The 20,487-nt window shown below is 44.9% G+C and overlaps 1 protein-coding gene across 2 annotated transcripts in view; it reads left to right on the top strand.

Annotated features, from left to right (window-relative positions):
- Positions 1 to 5,570: 5,570 nt before the first annotated feature.
- Positions 5,571 to 20,487, top strand: part of LOC142660812 (ras-related and estrogen-regulated growth inhibitor-like) — a 37,616-nt gene continuing 22,699 nt past the window's right edge. For both annotated transcript variants that reach the window (XM_075837703.1, XM_075837702.1), the window contains exon 1: positions 5,571 to 5,887. In XM_075837703.1, coding sequence (XP_075693818.1) covers positions 5,779 to 5,887 — 109 coding nt within the window. In that variant the 5' untranslated portion in view covers positions 5,571 to 5,778. The remainder of the gene's footprint in view (positions 5,888 to 20,487) is intronic.

Below are 20,487 nucleotides of genomic sequence, written 5' to 3'. Positions count from 1 at the left end.
CCTCACCTCTAGAACCCGACCTCAAGTTACCTGACCGGTTCTCAGGGGACCGTAAGACGTTTCTCTCCTTCCGGGAGAGTTGCAGACTGTATTTCCGCCTAAAACCCCACTCCTCAGGTTCCGAGAACCAGCGGGTGGGTATCATCATATCCCGACTCCAGGAAGGGCCCCAAGAGTGGGCCTTCTCCTTGGCTCCTGACGCCCCTGAACTTTCCTCTGTTGATCGTTTTTTCTCTGCCCTCGGACTCATTTACGACGAGACTGACAGGACTGCTTTAGCCGAGAGTCAGCTGGTGACCTTACGTCAGGGTAGGAGACCGGTTGAGGAATACTGTGCTGATTTTAGAAAGTGGTGCGTAGCTTCTCGGTGGAACGATCCGGCCCTAAGGTGCCAGTTTAGGTTAGGATTATCTGACGCCCTGAAGGATCTGCTGGTTAGCTACCTCTCTTCTGACTCCCTTGACCAGGTTATGGCCCTAGCAGTACGACTTGACCGACGTCTCAGGGAACGTCAGCTTGAACGTTTCAATGTGCTCCCCTCTGACTTCCCTGTGATTCCCCCCGAGGTCCCATCTCCTCGCCCCTCCACGGAGGACTCGGAGGTACCTATGCAACTCGGGGCCTCCATGTCCCCTCGACAACGTAGGGAGTTTCGCAGAATGAATGGTCTCTGCTTCTACTGTGGGGACGACAAGCATCTACTGAACACCTGTCCCAGGCGCAAGAATAAAAAGCCGGAAAACTTCCGCGCCTAAGTGATCATCGGGGAGGTCACTTGGGCGCACAGGTATTTCCCGTTAATGTGAAACGCAATAAAATTTTGCTTCCCTTTCAGGTCTCGTTTGCTGGCCGGTCTGCCACGGGCAGTGCTTTCGTGGATTCTGGCTCATCTGCTAATATCATGTCTGTGGAATTTGCTATGTCTCTAAAGATGCCTTTTATTGATTTACCTTATCCTATCCCTGTAATAGGTATCGACTCAACCCCCCTTGTTAATGGTTATTTTACTCAGCATACTCCTGTTTTTGAACTCCTGGTTGGCTCCATGCATTTGGAGCAGTGCTCTGTACTGGTGATGCAGGGATTATCGTCTGATCTGGTATTAGGTCTTCCCTGGTTGCAGCTGCATAATCCCACGTTTGATTGGAATACTGGGGAGCTTACCAATTGGGTAATGAATGTCTTATGTCATGTCTTTCTGTTAACTCTATTTCTCCCCGGGAGGAGGTAAACGACTTCGCTGATGTGTTTTCTAAGGAGGCCTCCGAGGTGTTGCCCCCCCATAGAGATTACGATTGCGCCATCGATTTGGTGCCTGGTGCCAAGCTTCCTAAGGGTAGGGTATTTAATCTTTCATGTCCTGAACGTGAAGCTATGAGGGTGTATATCCAAGAATGCCTGGCCAAGGGTTTCATTCGCCCCTCGACTTCTCCTGTAGGTGCTGGCTTCTTCTTCGTGGGGAAGAAGGATGGTGGTCTTAGGCCATGCATTGATTATCGTAACCTGAATAAGGTCACCGTAAGGAACCAGTACCCACTTCCTTTGATTCCGGATCTTTTTAATCAGGTCCAGGGAGCCCAATGGTTTTCTAAGTTCGATCTACGGGGGGCATATAACCTTATCCGCATCAAAGAGGGGGATGAGTGGAAAACTGCGTTCAACACACCCGAGGGTCATTTCGAATACCTGGTCATGCCCTTTGGGTTGTGTAATGCCCCTGCTGTCTTCCAGAATTTTATGAATGAAATCCTGAGAGATTACCTGGGTTTTTTTCTTGTTGTGTACCTTGATGACATACTGGTGTTTTCCAAGGACTGGTCCTCCCACGTGGAGCATGTCAGGAAGGTGCTCCAGGTCCTTCGGGAGAATAATCTGTTTGCTAAGACTGAAAAATGTGTCTTTGGGGTACAGGAGATACCATTTTTAGGGCAAATCCTCACTCCTCATGAATTCCGCATGGACCCTGCCAAGGTTCAGGCTGTGGCGGAATGTGTCCAACCTGCCTCCCTTAAGGCGTTACTGTGTTTTTTAGGGTTCGCCAACTATTACAGGAGATTTATTGCCAACTTCTCGGTCGTCGCTAAGCCTCTTACGGACCTTACTCGCAAAGGTGCTGATGTCCTCCATTGGCCCCCTGAGGCCGTCCAGGCCTTTGAGACCCTCAAGAAGTGCTTTATCTCGGCCCCCGTGCTGATTCAGCCCAACCAAGAGGAGCCATTTATTGTGGAGGTTGACGCATCCGAGGTGGGAGTGGGGGCCGTCTTGTCCCAGGGTACCAGCTCCCTCACCCATCTCCGCCCCTGTGCTTACTTCTCTAGGAAGTTTTCGCCCACGGAGAGTAACTATGATATTGGCAACCGCGAACTTCTAGCCATTAAATGGGCTTTTGAAGAGTGGCGGCACTTCCTGGAGGGGGCCAGACACCAGGTAACGGTCCTTACGGATCACAAGAATCTGGTTTTCCTAGAATCGGCCCGGAGGCTTAATCCTAGACAAGCTCGGTGGGCACTATTCTTTACCAGATTTAATTTCTTGGTTACCTATAGGGCTGGGTCCAAGAATATTAAGGCTGATGCTCTGTCACGTAGTTTCATGGCCAATCCTCCTTCCGAGAAGGATCCTGCTTGTATTTTACCCCCTGGTATAATCGTTTCTGCCACGGATTCTGATTTAGCTTCTGATATTGCGGCTGATCAGGGTTCAGCTCCCGGGAACGTCCCTGGGGACAAACTGTTTGTTCCCCTGCAATACCGGCTAAGGGTACTCAGGGAAAACCATGACTCCGCTCTATCTGGTCATCCTGGCATCTTGGGCACCAAACACCTCATTACCAGAAACTATTGGTGGCCTGGGTTGCCTAAAGACGTTAGGGCTTACGTCGCCGCTTGTGAGGTTTGCGCTAGGTCCAAAACCCCTAGGTCCCGACCTGCGGGCCTACTACGTTCCTTGCCCATTCCCCAGAGACCTTGGACCCATATCTCCATGGATTTTATCACCGATTTGCCCCCATCTCAGGGCAAGTCGGTGGTGTGGGTGGTAGTAGACCGCTTCAGCAAGATGTGCCACTTTGTGCCCCTTAAGAAGCTACCTAACGCCAAGACGTTAGCTTCTTTGTTTGTGAAACACATCCTGCGTCTCCATGGGGCCCCAGTCAATATCGTTTCTGACAGAGGGGTACAATTTGTTTCCTTATTTTGGAGAGCTTTTTGTAAAAAGTTGGAGATTGATCTGTCCTTCTCCTCCGCCTTCCATCCCGAAACTAATGGCCAAACGGAAAGGACTAACCAATCCCTGGAACAATATTTAAGGTGTTTCATCTCTGACTGTCAATTCGATTGGGTCTCATTCCTTCCCCTTGCTGAATTTTCCCTGAATAACCGGGTCAGTAACTCGTCAGGGGTCTCCCCGTTTTTCTGTAATTTCGGGTTTAACCCAAGGTTCTCCTCCGTTTCCCCTGGTTGTTCCAATAATCCTGAGGTAGAGGATGTTCATCGGGAACTGTGCACAGTCTGGGCCCAGGTTCAGAAGAACCTAGAGGCGTCCCAGAGCGCACAAAAGATTCAGGCTGATAGTAGACGTTCTGCTAACCCCCGGTTTGTCGTCGGGGATTTGGTCTGGTTGTCGTCCAGGAACTTGCGCCTTAAGGTCCCGTCCAGGAAGTTTGCTCCCCGATTTATTGGACCTTATAAGATCATTGAAGTCCTCAACCCTGTATCCTTCCGTCTGGAGCTGCCCCCATCCTTTCGCATACATGACGTCTTCCATGCCTCCCTCCTCAAACGCTGCTCCCCGTCCTGGTCCCCCTCGAGGAAACCTCCTGTTCCCGTTCTCACCCCTGAGGGGGTGGAATTCGAGGTGGCCAAGATTATGGACAGTAGGATGGTCCAGGGCTCCCTCCAGTACCTGGTCCATTGGAGAGGATACGGGTCGGAGGAGAGGACTTGGGTACCTGCCCGTGATGTTCACGCTGGGGTATTGATCAGGAGGTTCCACCTTCTATTCCCTACTAAACCGGGTCCTCTTAGTAAGGGTCCGGTGGCCCCTCATAAAAGGGGGAGTACTGTTAGGGATCTGCCAGGTACTACGTCTAGGTATACTCCTGGGATTAATCAATCCACACCTGAGGCCAGACCTGTTAGACTGACACCGTCTCCCACCAACCAGGGTGGCAGGCTCAGGAGTGGGAGAGCCTATCGCGGCCTGGTCAGTCGGAGTTAGCTCCGCCCCCTGTCCTTTATTACCTGCCGTGTTCTCTTCCTCAGTGCTTGTAATTCTTCTGGATTCCTGGCCCCACTGCTGCTTGCTCCAGCTTGCTCCAGCCTGCTTCTGCCTTGCTGCAGTTCTGCTTAACCTGCTTCGCTTTGCACCTGGCTTGCTTCCTTCTCCGTGCTCACGTTGGTATACTCCACTTCATCCTGGTCCTGACTATTCATTCACCGCTCCGTTTCCTTGCGGCGTTCCGTGGGCTACTGCCCCTTCCCTTGCGTGTTCCCTGTTTGTTCTCCCGTGCACTTAGACAGCGTAGGGACCGCCGCCCAGTTGTACCCCGTCGCCTAGGGCGGGTCATTGCAAGTAGGCAGGGACAGGGCGGTGGGTAGATTAGGGCTCACTTTCCCTTCACCTCCTTCCTGCCATTACATATGTCATAAATGTCAGATAGTTGCAGGTCCCACCTCTGGGACCCGCACCTATCTCTAGAACGGGGCCCCCTAAATTCTGTTCCAGCTTTCTGTTCTCTCCTGGCCACTTGATTACATGTGGAGTTACTGAAACAGCGTAACTTATTTCTCTGTGAACAATGCAAATAAATATATGTAATTTTGACTATGTGATTTTCAGTTTTTTTCTTTTTTTTATATATAATCTATCTCTCACTGGTAAAATTAACATGGCCTAAAAATTCTAGACTGTTCATGTATTTGACAGTGGGCAAACTTACAAAATCAGCAAGGGATCAAATACTTATTTCCTTCACTGTACAGCTGTGTCTCCTGCACTGATCGCTATGATCGATTTGTATACATACTAGTTGTTACGTCAAGACAAAGCTGTGTCATCAATGACCAACTGCAGTATTCAATTGCAGGTGGTGATAAAAAGTAATTTTGATATGATGACCCATTACCTTTCTAGGAACAGACTATAATATTATGGGTGCATTTTATATCCACACGTCTCCTTTTGACAACCAGGGTGCTTTGTGAAAATAAGTGTCAGCTCTTGCAGAATGCACTGGGTTAAATATTTTGTGAACTTTTGTTATCAAGCAGAACACTCACCACCTCTGGTCCCTCTTGGTTTTTCTCATCTGTCACTTTGCTTAGAGCAGCCTTCTATGGACTTTGTTGATTCTTCATAAATAAACTTTAGACATTGAACCAAACTTCTTGAATGCAATTTCCTAGAAAACAAGGAGTTAAATTTACGTTCATTTACTCAATGTAACCTTTTGACACTCTATAATGATTTGTGCTTCCAAACAATACCAATCTATGCCAGAATGTCCTCAAGTACATAGCATGCAATTTTCTGCTTCAACAGCCAGAAGAATAGGAGGCGGGAATACACTGAGAAGAAGGCAGGAAATATTCGATTTAGAGAGGAGAGGTTGGCTGGAGAACAGAAATTTATTTATTTCTTGCCAAACCAAAAAGCACAGCACCAGATACTGAATTGCATGGCATATCAGCCTAGTCCAGCATTCCTCTGACACTCATAATCTGCTGTCTGCTGAATCAAATTGGCTACATTTACGATCCATCCGAAACACATTATACAATGACCTCTAACTTTACACTTCCACGGCCCCTGAGAAGATCCTGGAGTTTGGCTTCTGCCAGGACTATGCGTATCGTGGTTCTGGGGCAAAGTGCGGTGGGAAAAACAGGTAGGTTGTGGTTTAATTCATTGAAAGGAGTGATTCCTATCAATATATGTGTCACAGCTTTATACTTTTATATGGTATTTTAGTGTTTTGAGTGATTCAATAGGACTACATGTATTTATTTAAATGAACAGAACACATGAAGTACTGAAAAATGGTGTTAGAATGTGGTTCTTGTGAGACGACTTTAGGATTGCGGCTGCTGGGAAATGGTGGGTCTGTTTATGTGCCTTTGTCCATAGGCATGGAATACGTTACTACTAGACTTCTTTCTATGTATCTTATAGGTATGGATGAGTGTAAGTAAACAATCTACTGTCATTTGTAGCCATGGGGCCGGCAAAATGTTAAAGTGTACAATATGTGCTTTTATTACAATTTTACGATTTAAGATTTTTTAGAATCCTTTTGATCGATGTCAACTTCTTGTGTCTACTTTTATGTCGCCCTGCGAATATCATGTCAGATCCAAACAAAGATAAAACTAAGTTATTTGATCCACTATGAGTAATTATAAGCAACTTTATATTTACCTATGGTATTAATGCTACTGTATATAAAATGTTCTTGTTTTTCACGCAACATTAATGACTCAAACGATATGATAATTATGTTGCCATTTGCTAAATCCTAAATTAGTAAAAAAAATTAGTATTTATTATTTGAGATATATCAGTCAGTTTCTATACATAGTCAGGGGCATACACCATTGAGGGAGGCCGCTAAAGCAAAATCAATATGGTTCTCTCTTTCTGGTGCATGCTCATGATCACGATCTGCAACAATCCCCAGGTGAATCATGTTTCATCAAACCCTAATGGCAGCACCATCATTTAACCACTCACTCATCCTGGATAAGAGGGGGCATTGTGGTGGTTATGGGGTGTCAGTTGGATTTTAGAATTTGCGCTATTGGGAGGTAAAGTTTAATGCCAGCCCTCCTCATCTTCTAGCCCCCAAGTTACATTTGGATCCAACCGCAGAGTTCACAATCACTGTGCTTTTAAAGGGAGACTTACATCTTGCATGTATCTGGTGTCCAAAAAATAGACAATCAAAATCACTAAGACTTCGTTCACATCTGCGTTAGGGCTCCGTTCCGATGTTCCGTCTGAGCTTTCCGTCGGAACGAAGCCCTGACAGACACAAATGGAAACCATAGGTTTCCATCACCATTGATTTCAATGGTGACGGATCCGGTGCCAATGGTTTCCGTTTGTCTCCGTTGTGCAAGGGTTCGGTCGTTTTGACGGAATCAATGCCGTAGCCGACTACGCTATTGATTCCATCAAAAGGACGGAAAGCTCAGACGGAACGGAGCCCTAGCGCAGATGTGAACGAAGCCTTAGTGAATAGTTACTATGTTACTGTTGACTTTCTACATTTTAACACTTTTGATGGAGTTTACAGCAGTAGAAGCAGTATGGGATTTCACTTTTGTAGTCCTCTTTCCCCCGGCATAGGTGTATACACATGCCCAATCCTAGTGAAACAGTGCAGGACCATGTAGCAGAAAAGGGTGTTGTATTATAAGGGGCACTGTGTATGGTGTAGTTCTATGCCCACTGCTGTACCACTGACTACTATGTGGGTACTGCTATGTGGCTTGCATAATTTTATGGGTAAATATGTTGTTTAATATAATGGTATTGTATTGGCAATCAAATTTGCATGGTATTAGGTTAAGGCTGCACTGAGACTTTATGTGGTTCTACTGATTGATTTTTATTTTTTATTTTTTGATCGAGTGACAGCTGCAGTCCACAGGATTGCATGCAGCTCAATGTATTTATTTGGACTGCAGCTGTAACTCGATAGGTAAAAATCAACCAGTAGCACCACAAAAAGTCTAGGTGTAACCTAAGCCTTAGGGGATATTCACACGCTTAATAAAAACGTCTGAAGATATGGAGCTGATTTTCAGCCGTTTTTTAATCAACTCGCGTTTTTTGTGGTGTATTTTAGGGCCGATTTTGGAGCTGTTTTTCTATTGAGTCAGTGAAAAACGGCTCCAAAAACAGCTCAAGAAGGGACATGCACTTCTTTTTACGAGGCATTTTTTACGCGGCCGTTTTTAAAAACGGTCGCGTAAAAAACGCCCCATCGGAACAGAAAGCCGTATTTCCCTATGAAATCAATGGGCAGATGTTTGGAGGCGTTCTGCTTCCGATTTCTCTCAGACGTTTTTTGGGCCATTTACGGCCCGAAAAATGTCCGAAAATAGGCCGTGTGAACATACCCTTACTGTTTGGCTTGTACTTATTTATGGGCAATGCATTGTGGAACAACTATAAGGCAGCACTATTGTGTAGTTACTAGGCGTGGTACTAGCGTGGAGTGTTTTGTGAGCTCTATAGTTTGGAGCCTTTTAAGGGTGTCATTGGTGTCACTAGGTCTTGACAAAACAGTATTGTATTAAAATACAAGGTCCTCTATTATGCTAAAGATACCGGACATTTTTCAAGACGTTCAGGGGCTCTACTGTGCTATGGCCTCTTTGTTTTGGGAATCAGAGGGGGTGCCGGAATATGAGTTTCCATTGATTTTATCTTTGGACAAGTCTTTATTGTCTTCTGAGATGTCTATGTGACTTTAGGTGGAATTCCCCCTTTTTTTAAATTACTTGAGAGATGTTAAAATCTATAAGCCATTGAATGCAGAACTGAGAAGTAACATTTTCTAAAAACGAAATGATTTTAAAGGTCACTATCATCAAATCCCACAGAGACCTGAATTGAAGATATACACATAATAACCGGCACTGAGACTAGTCCATTGCCGTTTTAAATCTAGCGCCTTACTCCCTGATTGGCCGAGTGGACATGTGCACCCGGGTCTGCACCCCCATCATCCCTGCCAGGCACAGAGCTGACAGAAAGAGACAGCGCTGGTTTGGGATAAGGTGAGTACATGGCATTCAATAACCCAACATCTGCAGAAGTGGTTTTTAACATTACTGCATGACAACCTATTTATTTTTAATCATAGTCAGGGACGTAACTATTGGGGTCAGAGGTAGCAGTCACGCGGGGGCCCTGGTGCCTGAAGGTGCCCGGAGGCCCTTCTGTCACATAAGAAGACACCAGTACTATAAATGGCACATGATGAATGGGGGACCCTGTTACAGATTTTGCATTGGGGCCCAGCAGCTTCAAGTTATGCCCCTGACCATGATTTACAGACAATGCAACCCAAAAAACTTAAATAACAAATCAAGCTCTGCTACATATTAATTAAAATGACTAATCTCACCAAAAACCACTAATCTCAGTGACCATTGCTACTAGAAGTTTGAGGTTTATTTTTGTTATATACGTCTTGTCTATACAGAATGGATACATACATAGATTCTTATGTATATATCACATGTCTATGAGCAAATTATATTTAATGTAAATGTAACCTTTTTAATGTCATGTCTTTATTGGATAGGTGATACATGTCGGATAGGTGGTACATGTCTGATGGGTGGAGGTCCGGTCGCTGGGATCTCCGATCCCGATAATGGAGGTCCCAGAGTGCCCTATGTAAATGGAGCAAGACTGCGCATGCTCGGCCACCACACCATTCACTTTCTATGGGACTGCCACAAACTCCCTCTAGTGTTGGCTGCAGACAGTCAGCATGTAATCTTATATATTTCTGTCTATGCAGGGGATTTGAAGCTCCGACACCTATTAAGATATGTTTTAAAGTTATCAGCGCAGGATTTTTAACCTTATTTAGATTAAAAATAAAAAAAATGGTGTGCAAAGTTCGACATTCACGTAAGAATGTATAACTTAAAAAGGTTTTCCCATGAGGGACATTTATGACATATCCCGTGGATGCGGGTCCCATCTCTGGGACTCGCACCTATCTCTAGAACGGAGCCCAGAACTCTAGAACAAGCACCGGTCGCGCTTGTACACATGCGGGGACGGCGCTTTATTCATTTCTATGGAGCTTCCAGACACATAAGTCGGACACAGATCCTGGAAGTCCAATACTTCTCATGGAGCACTTCGGGGGACTTTTGGTTCCCCGTTTTCCTAATCGCTGGGCGTCCCAGCAGTCTGACCCCCAGAAATCACACATGTCTCCCCTATTCTGTGGACAGGGGATACATTTGTTTTGTGGGATAACCTCCTTTAACTAGGCTACAGGCAGGGCCGGCCTTAGGATAGATGGCGCCCCATGCGAAATTATCTTTCGTGCTCCCCACCCCATCATAAAAAATATGCCCCATAAAAAAAGTATAATGCCCCCCACAGTATAATGCCCCATATAGTGCTCCCACACAGTATAATGCCCCTTTAGTGCCCCCATACAGTATAATAATAATAATATTTAATAATATATTATAACCCCTTCAAGGACACAGTATTTTGTCCTCTAATTGTGCCCACACAGTATATTGCCCCCTGTAGTACCCCTACTCAGTATAATGTCCGCTTAGTGGCGCCCACACAGTGTAATCCCCCAATCCCCTGGCTGCCACACACAACCCCCCCCGTGTAGATAGTGCCCCCTGTAGATTGTGCCATACAGCCCCCTGTAGATTGTGCCATTCAGCCTCTCCATAGACAGTAATAATCCCCCCTCCTCCTTGTAGATCGTGCCATACAGCCCCCACCTCACCCTTGTAAACAGTGCCCCCAAATAAAACAAAAAAATTGTACTCACCTAGGCCCCGTTCCCACGACAAACTGAGCTGCTCCACGACGGTATCCTTGCATAGGCCGGTGTGATCCTATAGCCTAGTACAGAGTTTCCCAACCTTTTCGGACTCGAGACACCACTGGAAAAATAAACACCTACCAAAATTTTTGGGGAGAAATACAGAAAACGTCTAAAAACAAGCACTGCACTCGTAGAGTATGTTCACACAGCATTTTTTTGTAAGGCAGAACAAATCTGGCTCAAAATTCCTTCAGCCTTGTTTGACCTTTTTTTTTTTTGCATTTTTTTAAGCCGTTGAAGCTAATGCAAAAGACGCAGGCAAAAAAGCACTCCAAATGAGCGCCACAGATATTTTCTGCCTCCTATTAATTTCAGTTGGAGCTCAGAGGTAAAATGACCATCAGCGCCCCAACCACAGTAAAATGACCATCAGCCCCCCAAATCACAAAAAAATGACCATCAGCCCGCCACTCACAGATTCCCCCTGTAGATAGTGCCACACAGACTCTTGTAGGTAGTGGCACACAGCCCCATTGTAGGTAGTGCCACACAGCCTCCTTGTAGGTAGTGCCACACAGCCCCCTTGTAGGTAGTGCCAAACAGCCCCCTTGTAGGTAGTGCCACACAACCCCCTTGTAGGTAGTGCCACACAGCCCCCTTGTAGGTAGTGCCACACAGCCCCTTGTAGGTAGTGCCACACAGCCCCCTTGTGGGTAGTGCCATACAGTCCACAGCCCCCTTGTAGATAGCACCACCCCTTCCTGTATATAGAGCCACCGTAGCTCCCTGGAGCACTCCGCTTGATGTCTCTGTCCATATATGGACAGTGACATCAGGGGCAACGCCTGAAGCCAAATCCCCGTCCACAGCATTGACGCTGTGATCGGGGATTCCACTCCAGGAGAAGCCCCTATCGTCTGTGTCCATTTATGGACAGTGACGTCACTGGCTTCTACTGGTGTGAAGGATTTGCCTTACACTGCTTCTGTGTCGACGCCCTTGGTTAATCAGCCTGCATCTGTTCCTAGGTCTGCTAGAGTGACTCGATCTGCTACCACTCAGGCTGGTAGGCTGAGGAGTGGGAGAGCCTATCGCAGCCTGGCCAGACGGTTCTAGCTCCCGCCCTTGGTCTACTTATACCTTCATTTGCTGCTTGTCCTTTGCCTGTGATTCTCTTCTTTCCTGGCTCTGCTGTTCCTGCTGTTACCATTGACCTCTGTTTCATATTGACCCTGGTTTGACTGACTATGCATTTGTTACCACGTACACTCCTGGTTTGACTCGGCTCGTCCACTTCTCTGTTGCTCACGGTGTTGCCGTGGGCAACTGCCCCACTTCCCTTTGCTTTTGTGTACCCTTGTCTTATTTGTCTGTCGTGCACATATTGACCGTAGGGACCGTCGCCCAGCTGTACGCCGTCGCCTAGGACGGGCTGTGCAAGTAGGCAGGGACTGAGTGGTGGGTAGATTAGGGCTCACCTGTCTGTCTCCCTATCCTGACATTACAACTGGAGTGTAATCCCCGGTCACAGCATCAGAGATTCCACTCCAGGAGAAGCCCCTGTTGTCTGTGTCCATTATGGACAGTAACGTCAAGGGCTTCTCCTGGAGTGGAATCCCCGATCACAGAGTCGGCAACGCTGTGGATGGGGATTCCGCTTCAGGAGTTGCCCCTGATGTCACTGTCCATATATGGAAAAAGACATCAAGCGCTCTGTCTAGGAGTGGAATCCCCGGCCACACGGGGATTCCCCTCCTTAAGGGAGCTACAGTGGCGCTAGTAGATAGCAGAGCAGGGAGATACCGTCCTGCTCTGCTATAGTGGTGTCGCTATCGCTGTAGCAGCCGCAGTGGCTGCTAGCAGCGGCGCTGGGTGTGGGGGGGCTGTCAAAGGCGTCCTCATGCCCAGTATCGCCACTAGCAGTCGCTATGGCTGCTATAGCAGTAGCAACTCCACTGAGTGAAACAGCGCCCGGGCGAAAAGGCGGCTGCTGAGTCAAGCAAGCAGGAGAATCGGGCGCTTCTGAAACAAGCAGGGGAAGGGAGCCAGCGTAGCGCCCCCTTCCACATGCTGGAATGATGCACCCTGTGCAGTGGCACAGGTCACACACCTCTAAGGCCGGCCCTGGCTACAGCCCATTTTTATGGGGGGTTGGGTCTGTATGGCGCTATCTACAGGAGGGGGGCTGTATGGCGCTATCGATAGGAGGGGGGCTGTATGGCACTATCTACAGGAGGGGGTCTGTATGGTGCTATCTAATGGGGGCTGTATGCTGCTATCTACAGGAGGCGGCTGAATGGCGCTATCTACAGGAGGGAGCTGTATGGCATTATCTACAGGTGGTGGGCTGTATGGCGCTATCTACAGGGAGGCTATTTGGCGCTATCTACAGAAGGGGTTTGTAGGGACGCTACTGAAACAAGCAGGGGAAGGGAGCCGGCGCAGCGCCCCCTTCCACCTGCTGCAGTGATGCGCCCTGTGCAATGGCACAGTTCGCACACCACTAAGTCCGGCCCTGGCTACAGGCTGTTTTTTTTTGTTGGGGGGGGGGGGGGTTGGGTATGTATGGCGCTATCTACAGGAGGGGGTCTGTATGGTGCTATTTACTGGGGGGGGGCTGTATGGTGCTGTCTGCAGGAGGGGGCTGAATGGCGCTATCTACAGGTGTAGGCTGGGTGGCACTATCTACAGGGGGTCTGTATGGTGCTATCTACAGGAGGGGCGCTGTATGGCGCTATCTACAGGAGGGGCGCTGTATGGCGCTATCTACAGGAGAGGGGGCTGTATGGCACTATCTACAGGGGGGCTGTATTGCACAATCTACAGGGAGGACTGTATAAGATAAGATAAGACTTTATTGATCTCTAGAGGGAAATTAATAATAGTCACAGAAAATGTACAATCTTAAAAAGCGGATGGTGGGGACACGCTACATTTCTGTTAATTCTGTATGACACTGTCTACAGGGCGGCACTATCTACAAGGGGGCGCTGTGTGGCAGAATCTACAGGGAGGCACTATCTTCAAGGGGGGCTGTGTGTGGCACAAGGGGAGGGGGGCCCAGTCAAAAGTTTGCTATGGGGCCCAGTCTTTCCTAGTTACGCCCCTGAGTAGCACATTATGTGTTCTCTCAGGAAAGTTGATTTATTGGGTTAAAATGTAGCTGATTTACCATTATAAGATAATGCTGGAACTGTAGGATTTGCTGGTGTGTGGTCTGTTTCCTCTGTCTGGGGCACAATGTTCTATCCCAAACACATTCACGCAATTAATGTCATTAGACGGTGTTCTCTGAAGTTATCGGTGAAGCAAATTGCTTTATAGTGCACGGTGGGCTGGATTCATGCCCCAGATAATGGTTCTCAGTCCAGACTCTGTACTTTAAACACGTGAAATTTATAGTAAGGACTGATGTACAGTTTTCTATAAATATAAAATACTGTTTAATTAAAAAACAAAAAAACAAAAACGAACATATGGATAAAGCCTATGAGCAATTATTAAGACCTACACCCCGTAAGGTCCCAAAATATACACGTGCAATAGAGATATTCCAAACCATATAAACCATACAGTTCCTATATAAAAAAAATATATACAAGTCCGTAAATCATCAAAAATAGTAAATCTTTATTAGGGTGATACACACAAAAAGGCATAAAAGCATATAACAGTTTTCTATAAATATAAACGACTGTTTACTAATAAAAAACAAACATGCACATACAGATAAAGCCTATGAGAAATTATTAAGACACCATAAAGTCCCAAAATATACACTTGCTCTAGTGATATTCCAAACCATATAAACCTATATGAAAAAATAATACAAGTCAGTATATCATCAAAAATAATCAATCTTTCCTAGGGCAATACACACAAAAAGGCACAAAAAACATGCACATACAGATAAAATCTATGGGGAATAATGAATAATAATTCAATATAAATGTGGTTAACAGAAACGTGTATCTATCTAGAGAGTGAGCTGTTTACCGTGTCGAACTCCTTGAGCTGGAGCGAGTAAAATATGGTCGTTCCTTGGATACTTTTATGCCAAAACGAAAAAAAATTATCTCATTGTCATACAATGTGGGAATCCTGGAGGCTCTTCTGGAGCCAGAGATGGACACTGCATGTATAGAATGGTGTCATGATGCATCAAATCCTTTCTATAAATATTCCTTCTGCTAGATACAATAGGATCCAACATATTGAGTGTTTATACAGAAGATCACGACACCTATATATGTGTTACTCATCTCCTGCTCCCCACGATAACTTCCCTCCTCTTCTGTGCTCCCAACCGCAGTCGCCAAATCGGTGACGTATTAAAAAGTCTTTACCCTCCAGACCATACATATTGTTATACTAAAGCTTTTATTCAGATGAACGTACAAATCGTCTGTGTGACGGCTGTTTTTTTAATGGCCGTCACAAGGCTGTATGTATTTCTATGGGGCTATTCACACAGCTGTTGTTTTAACGGACCGTATGAAGGGCCTGTGAAAAAATAGGAAAATTTTGTCCATTTTCAAGGATCCCTCAATAGACTCAAGTCTATGAGGGATCTGTGAAAACGGGTCCCGCACGGGTGCAAATCGGCCGTGAAAAACGACTTTTGCCTGACTTGGGCTGCCTTCCTTGTATTAAGCCTTAGCGATTCTGACCTCTGAATTACTCCCCTTCCTCCGCCAATTGGTGACTACTCAGGAGATTGCAACTTGGATATTAAACCAGTAAGGTCCACACCTTTATGTTAAGGCCTTATTCACAAGGATTTGTCCGTTTTGCATGCGCAAAAAACGCAGCGTTTTGCACGCGCAAAAGGTTTGTGTGGCATCAGCATAAGGTGCGTGGCTGCCTGATTTTCGTGCAGCCGGCATCATTATGACACTGTTTTTATGTTTGCAAACAGAAAAGCACGTGGTGCTTTTCTGTTTTCATTCATTTATTTTACTGCTTCCGTGAGCCCAGCGTGATTTGCACGCACCCATTGACTTTTTACGGCCGTTTTTGGAGCTGTTTTCAATAGAGTCTATGAGAAAACGGCTCCAAAAACGTCCCAAGAAGTGTCCTGCACTTCTTTTGACGAGCCGTCATTTTACGCGCCATATTTTGGCAGCGACGCGTAAAATGACAGCTCGTCTGCACAGAACATCGTAAGACCCATTGCAAGAAATGGGCAGATGTTTGCCGACGTATTGGAGCCGTACATCTGCCCATTGCTTGCAATGGGTCTTACGATTTTCTGTGCAGACGAGCTGTCATTTTACGCGTCGCTGTCAAAAGACGGCGCGTAAAATTACGGCCGCAGCAAAGAAGTGCAGGGCACTTCTTGGGACGTAATTGGAGCCGTTTTTTATTGACTCCAATGAAAAACAGCTCCAATTATGTCCGTAAACGACGACGCGAAAAACGCGTGCACTTGTAAAAACTTCTGAAATTCAGGAGCTGTTTTCTCCTGAAAATAGCTCCGTAATTTCAGACGTATTTGGCGTTGTCGTGTGCACATACCCTTAATATGGCAGTGATCAGCCAACAAATGAGCAAACGCTCATTTGACATCTAATTGAATCTTTTACGCGGCCAAAGTTAATAATATTTATTTTGCGTATTTTTCTGCTTTGTTGCAGCAGCCGTTAGTTTTTTTTGTTTTTTTGCAAAAGTGGCAACAAAAAATATTGGTTGTCACCTTTAAATGAACTTCTCAGAAAGTGTTGGCAAATTATACTTCTGTCAAAAACACTTAAAAAAATCTAGAGAAAGCCATCATGTATCAAAGCACTGAGACTGTTCATGTAGCGTTGTTAGGCCCTATTCACATTAACGTGTCCGTTTTGCCCGCGTAAAAACGCAGCATTTTTCTTGCATTGCTGTTCCGTGTGACATCTGTATACAGTGCGTGTCTGCGTTTTTTTACGCGCGTTTGTCATCCATATGTCACACGTTTTTTACGTCAGCAGAATGTCCACTGTGGAAAACTACTCGTGGAAAAAAAAATCACATGCCTTATGTCCGTTACTGAAAATCTGCAGTATTTATGCTGCGTATGAACTTACCCTTACAAAGAAGTATAAAAGTCCACATGGCAGAGCTAATAATGCAACAATTTCCAGTTTTCCTTTTGGTAAACTGCACTACAAAGATGAAACATGGACAGGCTAGTTTTTCTTTTAGGCCAGGATCACACACAGTTCGGGTATGTGCACACACACTAATTACGTCCGTAATTGACGGACGTATTTCGGCCGCAAGTCCCGGACCGAACACACTGCAGGGAGCCGGGCTCCTAGCATCATAGTTATGTACGACGCTAGGAGTCCCTGCCTCTCCGTGGAACTACTGTCCCGTACTGAAAACATGATTACAGTACGGGACAGTTGTCCTGCAGCGAGGCAGGGACTCCTAGCATCGTACATAAGTATGATGCTAGGAGCCCGGCTCCCTGCACTGTGTTCGGTCCGGGACTTGCGGCCGAAATACGTCCGTCAATTACGGACGTAATTAGTGTGTGTGCACATACCCTTCTGATGACGTTTTTGTGGCAATTTTTGACTCCGCCAAAGCCGGAAGTGGATCCAAAAGACTGATGTATCTCTTTTCTTTTGTGTCTTTTCCTGTGTTTGACTCAAAAAAACGGAGCCAAAATCTGCAGCAACATTGTGTGTGATCCTGGCCTAATGCCATTTTTTATACATATGAAGTCCACAGAGTTTTAGTAGTGCATGTCCTCTTAGTGTTCTGCAATATGCACCTTAGTTTAATTTCTACACAATTCTGTAATCCACATCAAACATCTAGGATCTATTTGGATTTTAATAAATATTATTAATACATTTCCAAGAGGAATAAAAGAGGAACGACACAAGATTTGTCAGAATAGATTCTCTAGAATTGTTATATTAGGGGTAATACAGGTACTGAACTTACCCCTAATATTTATATTATTATTTTTATTATTTTAACATAAAAGACAAACCAAGATATATTTAATAAAAATTAAAAAAAATACTACATCCTGCAATGTATAGTATCAACAGTTTAGAATATTTTTTTCTAGCATAAAGCTGGGGTAAAATTGCCTATAAAATGTATTGAAAATTATATTTAAAAGAGGAGAATCATCTCTCCTGACATGTCTGTACTAGTAAGTACATTACTTGTCTTACCCCTAATATAACAATTCCAGAGAATCTATTCTGACAAATCTTGTATCATTCCTCTTTTATTCCTCTTGGAAATGTATAAATAATTTGACAACAGGGTGTTGCAATTGATCCGCAATTGATGGAGACCGTGAACAAGTTTGTCGAAAAACGTACCCTATACAGCGTAGCTGAACTCATATAATGAAATAGGAAGATTCGTTTTCCTGTGTCAGATTAGTATAAAGTGCCTGTTGTAAGGATTTGGCTTCCCAGAGTACAAATCATCCGATGCACGTTCTATGCTGACACTGAACCAGCAGGTAATGCTTGAAGTAATTATTTAATTTTCCATTCGATAGATGTTACCATATTTTTATAGATATATAACAAGGCTTTGCACTCAAACAAGCGTTCATTTTTGTCAGTTATCATATCTATCGACTTAGGTTGAGTTCACCTCTGTGTAGTCAATACTGTTTTCTGTTAAGTCATAGGAGCAGAAAAAAAAAATTGTCGGAGGTCCGGATCCGTCACACGACAAACACCAACGGTGCCGGACAGATCTCACCGACTTATATTGGAGTCCATCGGGTTTTGACATTTTAACGGGAAGAACAGCACTGCATGCTGCCCTTTTCTTCTCGTCTGCGACTAAGATGTGCGCAGAGTCGTAGGTATGGTAAATCTGGTAGGACCACTTGAATGCACAGCGATGGACACGAGCATTGGTGTACAAGGAAAGACCAACGGGTTCCTTCATTCTTGCGACTGGTGTAGCGATAGGCTATAACCTTATGGTAACGATTATGATGGGATGCGCCTTAGAGTACATTAGAACATTATATTTTTTATGACTATATTAATTTGGCTCCAGTAAAATGAATACAAATTTGAAAAGGAAGAGTTTCCATTGCTTCTTCATCAAATGCATGAAGGCTGTCATATGGGTATTGTTACGTCACCGTAGGATTGTCACCCTATTTGTACCAATCTAACACGGCACAGAATATCTAATGAGACTGTGGTAGTAAAATACCCAAGAATGGCTGACATCAACGTCGGGGAAGAGCGGGGATGTGTCCATGTATACTTGTATGCAGATTGGTAACTCTATGGCCTTAAAGTGGCATGGTTATTAGGGAATTTAAATATTCCGCCGGAGATCCCCCCCCCCCCGGACTATGAGCTGAAGAGACGCTAGAAAGACCAGCTCCCAGTCTGGCAGACCTGTCACAACCACGTGTTAAAGGAGCACCCAGGGGAAATGTATAACTTCCCAGAGGCTGGAGTTAGCACATCAGTTTTAGCTCTGCCTTTATACACAGATATTTTGCCTCATATAGGCGAGTATGGGAGATCTAGTCGCTTTAGGCACGTGCAATAAATTGGTCTATTGTCGTTACCAGTTTTATCTGTACTGAAATTGAAACATACTATATGTGTGTTTATTTACTAGTATTTTTGCATAGATCATATCATGGGATGTTCCAGGAGACTGACAGAGCCGTTTCTTGGTCTCTAGTCCGTATCATGTGTATTGTTTGCCGAAATTGACAAGAGTAAAATAATGAGGATTTTCCTAAGTTTGTTTAATGGATCAGATTTGTTTTGGCAGGAGCCAATAGTTTTAGTGTGGTTGACATAATGATTATTGCTATTACACACAACCATTAAAGGCTATGTAAACCTTTGAATGACATTTTTTTTTAAATAAAAAGGTCAGTCAGTGTAATTAGTGACGGGTTCAGTGACAGCGGGTCCTGCGTGTCTCTGACATGCGGGATCCACCTGTAATCCATCACATCTAAATTCATAACGTAGATGTGATAGATTACAGGTGGATCCTGTGTGTCAGAGACATGCGGGACCCGCTGATATTGAACCTGTCAGGTCAACGGGACTGACGGCTTCAGGTCATAGTGAAAAATACAGCTACTCTGTATAGAGAATTTAGAGCAGCTGTATCTCAAAAAGTTAAAATAATTTTTAATAAAAACTATTTGCACTATATACTCTGATTGACCTTTTTATATAAAAAAATATGGCATTCAAAGGTTTACATAGCCTTTGATTCATTTGGCTCATAACCATTAATGATACACATTTAAGGGTTTGTACAGTCTTATGTAACTAAAGCTTAAAGAGGTTCTCTGCTTTGGACAATCCCTTGTTAGAAGGGTCCCTTGACAAAAAGGTCACCTGCGGCCCCATGCACACGACGGTAGATTGTCCATAATTACGGTCCGTAATTATGGACCCATTAATTTCTTTGGCTGACGGACGCCTTCCCGTATGTTTACGAGAAAGTGTCCGGGCCGTAGTAACCCTCCATAAAAAATAGGATATGTCGATGTTTTTTATTTTACGGACCGTGCACCCATACTTTATAATGGTGTAATAAATGCAGACGACTGTCCGCGGTCGGCCATAGCTGTAATCATGGACCGGGATTACGGCTACGGTCGTGTGCATGGGGCCTAAGTGTTTAATAACCATGCAGCGCCACCACAGGGGGAATTAAGTGTTATAAAGTTTCATCATTTAAATTAGTGGGTTGTCTGTCAAAGTTATAGTAGAGATATTTAAGTTCACAGAGGTATTCCTTGATTGATACACTAAAACAATCCCATCAGCTGTGTGAGCAGAACTGGGTCAGGACCTTTGTCATCCTTTGGTATTAAAACATAAAGCATATTAGAAAACTGCATATCTTTTCATTATACAATAATTTTTAATATAAAACTGGACAACTCCTTTAAAGGAACACCCTTGGCTAAAGTTACACTGTGT

Source organism: Rhinoderma darwinii, chromosome 9 (genome assembly GCF_050947455.1).
Source record: "Rhinoderma darwinii isolate aRhiDar2 chromosome 9, aRhiDar2.hap1, whole genome shotgun sequence".
Taxonomy (NCBI): Eukaryota; Metazoa; Chordata; class Amphibia; order Anura; family Rhinodermatidae; genus Rhinoderma; species Rhinoderma darwinii.
This window is presented reverse-complemented; position numbering and strand designations above follow the sequence as displayed.